The sequence below is a fragment of the Helicoverpa armigera genome, chromosome 4, assembly GCF_030705265.1.
Source record: "Helicoverpa armigera isolate CAAS_96S chromosome 4, ASM3070526v1, whole genome shotgun sequence".
In the NCBI taxonomy this organism is placed as follows: Eukaryota; Metazoa; Arthropoda; class Insecta; order Lepidoptera; family Noctuidae; genus Helicoverpa; species Helicoverpa armigera.
Window position 1 is genome coordinate 1,576,735 of NC_087123.1, and position 6,246 is coordinate 1,582,980.

At 33.9% G+C, this 6,246-nt stretch overlaps 1 protein-coding gene across 1 annotated transcript; it reads left to right on the forward strand.

Annotated features, from left to right (window-relative positions):
* The first annotated feature begins 253 nt into the window (after nt 1-253).
* LOC110370450 (very long chain fatty acid elongase 7) lies at nt 254-5,628 on the forward strand. The gene is made up of 6 exons (XM_049846850.2): nt 254-536; nt 763-953; nt 1,625-1,762; nt 3,494-3,599; nt 4,316-4,452; nt 5,165-5,628. The coding sequence occupies exons 1-6, from the start codon at nt 476-478 to the stop codon at nt 5,510-5,512; spliced, it is 981 nt and encodes a 326-aa protein (XP_049702807.2). The 5' UTR covers nt 254-475; the 3' UTR covers nt 5,513-5,628.
* The last annotated feature ends 618 nt before the right edge of the window (nt 5,629-6,246 follow it).

Here is a 6,246-nt window from a genome sequence, read left to right on the forward strand (position 1 = left end):
CATCTTTCCACAAAAATATTATGCGTTAATTCAAAAACATTATATTCAATAGATAATTTACGGCAAAAATATGTACAGAGTTATATAGAAGTTTGTAAAAAAAAATTATTGTAACTTAAAATGTATTTCACAGTCAATCGCAACTTGAACTATTGTTATATCCCCAACTATTACTAGTAGAATAGTGATCAAAATGCTAATTTATTGATACCCCTTAACACTGAATCAATTAACGTATGAATGTACAAGTGTCGTGTTAGTTGAACAATAGTTATCAATGTAGTAGGTCTGTAAAAAAATGTGAACGCTAAAACGGCAAAAAATAAAAATAAAGCAAATATTGAAAATAGCAAGGAAGAAGAAGAAATAAAATTTAGGAAACTAGAAGATTTATCTAAATATAAGATTATAGAAGTTAATTAAGAATTTGTTTTAGAAGAAGCAAATCATTCTGACGTAGTTATTATTGCAAAACATGGCGGCAATTATAGGCAGTGCGTGGCGAGGATATCAAATTTTATTTGATGAATTAGCTGGTAAGCATCACTCCTTATTTAAATTTAAGAAATCCCTGGATTGCCACATGCATAAGTAGATTTACATCGCATGAATGATCAAGGTTAAACGAATGTCATCTTTATGCCTACTGTTGTGTTAAATGCAATTTATATTCATAGTTTAGTAGTAGACAGTTTTGTATAATTTAATGCAGATTAGTATTATGAAAAAATATACTTATTTCTTTATTCTTTGTGATTTCAGATCCCAGGACAAAAGACTGGCTACTTGTAGGAAAACCGTACCAAGTCTTAACATTACTTGCTCTGTACCTGACATTTATACTGAAATGGGGACCAAACTACATGAAGAACCGTCAACCTTTCAATGTAGATAAAATTCTTATAGTTTATAACACATTTCAAGTGATAGCTTGTGCGTATATATTTGTGGAAGTAAGTATTTTGTAATAAGTAGTATAAATTTAATCAAGCAATGAATTGTATGATAATTGTATTCATCATCCTCCGAGCCTTTTTCCCAACTACATTGGGGTCAGCATCCAGTCTAACCGGATGCAGCTGAGCACCAGTGATTTACAAGGAGCGACTGCCCTATCTGACCTCCTTAACCCTAACCCAGTTACCCGGGCAACCCAACACCTCTTGGGTAGACTGGTGGCTTCAAACTATCCGTAACGACTGCCAAGGATGTTTAATGACAGCTGGTACCTACAGTTTAACGTGCCATCCGAAACACAGTCATTGGTGTCTAAGATATACATAGAAAGTACAAAAAACTTATAAAAATTGTATTGGTACTTGCTTGTCCTGGAATCGAATCCACGCACTCATACTTCAGAGGTTGGTTCTTTACCCTAGGCCACCACGACTGTTTGGCAACCATTGGGCCAATAATCGGGCATTAGTGAAGGACTCTTTGTGTGACCGTATCGTGCATGTGCCCTTGTTTAATGAACATTCTTAATCCTCTCCCTCACCAACCATATACATTCATACTTATCACTCTCATTCCTCACGATTGCAAAATTTGACATCTGCTTTTGCATTTTTCTGATTTCTATTTTAAGTATTTTGTTTTTCATACTCTGTGTTTTTATTTCCAGGCTATTGTCGTTGCGTGGGGATGGGATTACAAATGGTTTTGTGAACCAATTGATTACTCTGATAACCCAAAAGCTCTGGCAATCGCAAAACTGTGCTATTTGTACTTCGCACTCAAAGTCATTGATCTTCTTGATACCGTGAGTATATTCCATTTTGGTTCCATTATCATTAAAGGCCCTTTAACAACTATAAACTATGATTTAAGCTGCAACCGTGTCAAGTTGTTTAGTTTTGACACCGTCTTGTGTCACTTTGGCGCTGATGTCTTTCAATGGGCCTTGAAAATTATGTGCAAATAACGACTAGCTTCCCACTTACATCACTCACATAACATGCCTTGAAAACAGGTCGCGCTCCTGAATAAAATTAGTACCTTACATCCTCGATAACTGGGTTATGTAACATTGTACAATTTTTCAATTTTGAGATTAGGACATTTGAGGTGTTTTTGGTTCATATAAACAGACACAAATGAACTCTTCTCCTTAATAATATAAATATAGATTATGTTAGTATCAAAACCCGAACTACCAGTAGGTATACAAGATGATGATGATGTAGGTATACATACTAAGGTCACCTCTTGCATTCTGAATTAGGAAACCTACATTATTTTGTTAGAATCTCACCATTAGGTACGAAAAATATATTTTTGATTTACATACACTTTCATTTCCTTTCGGAAAAACTATTCAAATAGGTATTTAAATTAATTCCGTTGTAATTCTTTTGAACCTACGTGATTTGGAATTGTTTTTAAACTTTAGTTGCCAGTGTTTAATGTCTAATTTATTTATTATTCTTAAATACTGTCGCGTCTATTTTCGCACGTTAAGGAAATAATTCACATAAAGGGCATTTGTGTCAACCTTTTACTGTTTATTTTTTGCTAATGTTCTCAATGTCAGGGTCTTTTTAGTCAGTTACACTAGCAGGTTTAGTATGAATTAAAATTACCGATTTTAGAGATTTTTTCAACGTTAGTTAATTGATGACAGTGGGGCTCACTAAGGCCACAGCTTGAAGGGGTTGCGGGATTATTCGCGCGAGTTACCGCAGCCCTGGTACATGAAAGGCTTAAGAAGGAACATAGTGGGTTTTAGTCAGTAAGAGTCTGATACTTGTTTGATGATTTTCTAAAAAAAAAGAATGCTCTTTGACATTTTATGATTCACTTTGTTTTTCAGTTATGTAACGTCTTGTATGCGTGAATGTTTATTGTAAAAAGATAACTTAAGTAATATATTCGGGCCTTGAAAAATTAACGCCAAAGGTTAATTTGAAATAGGTGATTATCAAACAATGGCTGTTCATTAATCTATTACCTATCGTTTTCCTGGAATTCAGAAACATATGTTTTAGATACTTACTCAGTTTTAAGAATCTAAAACATGACTTTTGCTAGGGAGTTTGTTGCGCCACTTCTTCTTCCCAGCTAATCACATAGGAAGTGGTGAAAGGTGGGCGCTTTGGGGGCTGTCTTTTGTAAATTTCTGATGTTTGAAAAGTGCTGTTTTGCAGCCAAGTTTAATAAACGAACTTTAATTTTGGACATTGAATGTTTTTAGATTTTACGACCACGAGTATTTTACTATGGAAGTTGATAAGTTCCTTAATATTATAAATGATAAAACTTCAATGTATGTATATTCATTTGTACATAATATGTTATGTTCGTGGTTATTTGTTTGTTATTTTTCACGCTACAACTAAAAGATTTTTCATAACAGTTAGCCACTCTTTTTATTTTATTTTAGTGTCGGAAGTAGTTCCTCGGGACGCGGGTAAAAACGTAGGTGAAAACTAGACTGACACCAATCTGTCAGAAACTCTTTTACAGTGTTGTTAATGATTTTCTTTAATTTCAGGTTTTCTTCGTGCTACGAAAGAAGTTTAACCAAGTATCGTTCTTACACATCTACCATCACTCAGGAATGGTTATGTTGATATGGGGTGCAGTCACTTATTTACCAGGTATGTTTTTTTTTTAAACTGTCTATATTATTTTAAAGATTGAATGGCCGCCTCTGAAAAATAAAGTAACAGGCAATATGGCCAGTGAGATTAAAAATCGAATTTAATGTGTGTTCTATCCCAAAGAATCTGTACTTTTCTTATAGATGTACATTTTTATTTTACACAAATGCTAATTAACAAAAATATTCTTTAATTTTTTGGGCGCGTAATTGTGAATCAGACGAAAAACAAACCATTTACAGTTCAACAAACCTAATTAGAAATTATGATAATCCAGCGCCACCTACAGAAAATTTGTTGAACTTTTGTAGCAACTTGCGCGCTCTCCTATTGACGCCATCTGTAGAATTTTCCTGAACTATGAAGCTTACAGTAAAAATCTGAAAAAGTAAAATGATAAACCTAATTTTCTTTATTTATTAGTTTGAGTTTTTTATTAACTTTTGTAGGGCTCAAATGTTTTGAACGGAATGACATTTCATAATTCATTTATTTTATGCTCCTCCATTCCCTCATCTGCCTCGACTTTTCTTAACTATGTTGGCGTTGGCTTTCACTGTAACGGAGTACAAATGCTTTACTTAACTTACATGTATCGACTGTCTATATGACCTCCTCAAACAAGTTACCCAAGCAACCCGATACTCTTGCTTCTCCTACTCTTCTATTCCTTTATATTATGGTTAATATCTGTTTTTTTTTTAAATTTTCAGGTGGTCACGGAACTCTGATAGGAGTGATCAACTCATTTGTTCACGTTGTGATGTATACCTATTACCTGCTGTCCGTAGCGGTGCCCAGTGTTAAGAACGCCTTATGGATCAAGAAACACGTTACTCAGTTGCAAATTGTAAGTATAGAAATATATAATAGAGAACTTGACGTAGACTTGAAATTTTTAGTTTTTTTTACTATTACTAATAGTAAAAAAACTAAAAATTTCCATTAAAAAGGCTTACGTATACAATTCCGTCTTATTAAAACAAAAGTCTGGAATATAAAGTACATCAGGCTTATGCTTTGGTAGTGTATAAACTGTTGAAATCTTCTGACCAGTCGTATGGAATGCATGAAAATCGTTGAAAAGTGACAGCCAAGACAAGGGACTTTGTTGTATGATGATTTATAGTGATCCATTTGAGATAAACAACGATTGCTAGCACGATTCGAGATAAACCTGAAAAGTGGATAATTTGCAAATTGTTGATAACAATGTCACAAGTGACTTTGTTAACTTATCCACTTATTGTTTATCTTGAGATGAAATGCATCTTCAGTAGTTTCGACCCTTGAATCGTTGCAAAACATACTGAAGCCGGCATTATTTAGTTCATCGAGAAAAAATACGAACAATTAGATTAGAACAGCAAACATAAGCATAAAACTTCAGAAAATGTGTTAGGTTTCGAATAATCAGTCCCATCAGCTGGCTCACGTTTCGTATCCTACGAAAGTTTAAAATTTTCCTAGGATGTACAGTTTACTTATTACTATTTTAGTACTGAATATGCAGGGATTTGAGCACAATATGACAGCGTCCTAATTTAAAATATTTTTTTCAGCTACAATTCTTCTGGTGCGTAGTACACATGGCAGTGATAGTTTTCAAGACAGATTGCGAATTCCCTCGATGGACCAGCGCCTTATTCTTACCACAAAACTTATTCATGTTAGTCCTATTCACTGACTTTTATATCAAAACTTATATTAAGAAACCTAAACAACAGTTGAAGGACCAAATAAATGGTAATGGCAATTCGAAAAATGGAGGTGCCAAAACGAAGATTGAAAATGGTGTTAAAGAATTAAATGGTAGTAAAATGTATGTAAAAAATAATTTAAGTAATGGTAAAGGTGTTTCACATACAAACAATGATAATAAGTATAAACAGTATGGCAAAGGCGAGTAATAAGATGGATAATAGATTTATTAATTACATAGAGTACCTATTTTACATTAAAGTAGATTAAGAAATAAACAAGTATCATACTCCCTAACTTATGTTAATATACAGTTGTTTTAGTTGTTGCTCGTTTTATTTTATCCCGTTGTATGTTGGAGCGCAGATATACGCAAGACAAAATTGATTTTCTATTGTTTTGTAATTAGCGACACACAAGCAGTTTGAACATTTAGATTGTCTACCTCAGATTAGAATATGACGTGAAACCATTATACAGAAAAACTTTTTGTTTTCTATAAATGTTTATAAAAAAATATTGCCTAGGGGTTGACGTTTGCATGGCAAAATGGAAAGCACCAAGAGAGAGAAAAAATATTTGGGCTGTGTGCCTGCCCTAAAGCCATCCAAAAACCATATTGTTTACCTGTAATTATTATTGTCCTTCAGTGTTTCGGAGGACACGTTAAACTGTAGTCTCAGCTGCCATTGAACATCTTTTTAAGTCGTTACAGAAGTAAGTCAGCCAGTAAGTCTGATAACCAGTCTTACCAAGGTATTGGGTTGCCCGGGTAACTGAGTTGAGGAGGTCAGATAAGCAGTTACTCGTTGTAAAACACTGGTATTCAGCTGCACCTGGTTAGATTGGAAGCCGACCCCAACATCTTTGGGAAAAGACTCAAGGCGATGATGATGATTTTTATATCTAGTAGACTACTGTGTTTGCATATTTTCTTAATTAA

What these genes read in the sequence shown, in the direction of transcription:
- LOC110370450 (XM_049846850.2), top strand. Translation starts at nt 476, where the DNA reads ATGGCGGCAATTATAGGCAGTGCGTGGCGAGGATATCAAATTTTATTT. An exon ending in TTTATTTGATGAATTAGCTG is followed by an intron (nt 537 to 762) that starts GTAAGCATCACT and finishes TTGTGATTTCAG; the next exon opens with ATCCCAGGACAAAAGACTGG. An exon ending in TCATTGATCTTCTTGATACC is followed by an intron (nt 1,763 to 3,493) that starts GTGAGTATATTC and finishes CTTTAATTTCAG; the next exon opens with GTTTTCTTCGTGCTACGAAA.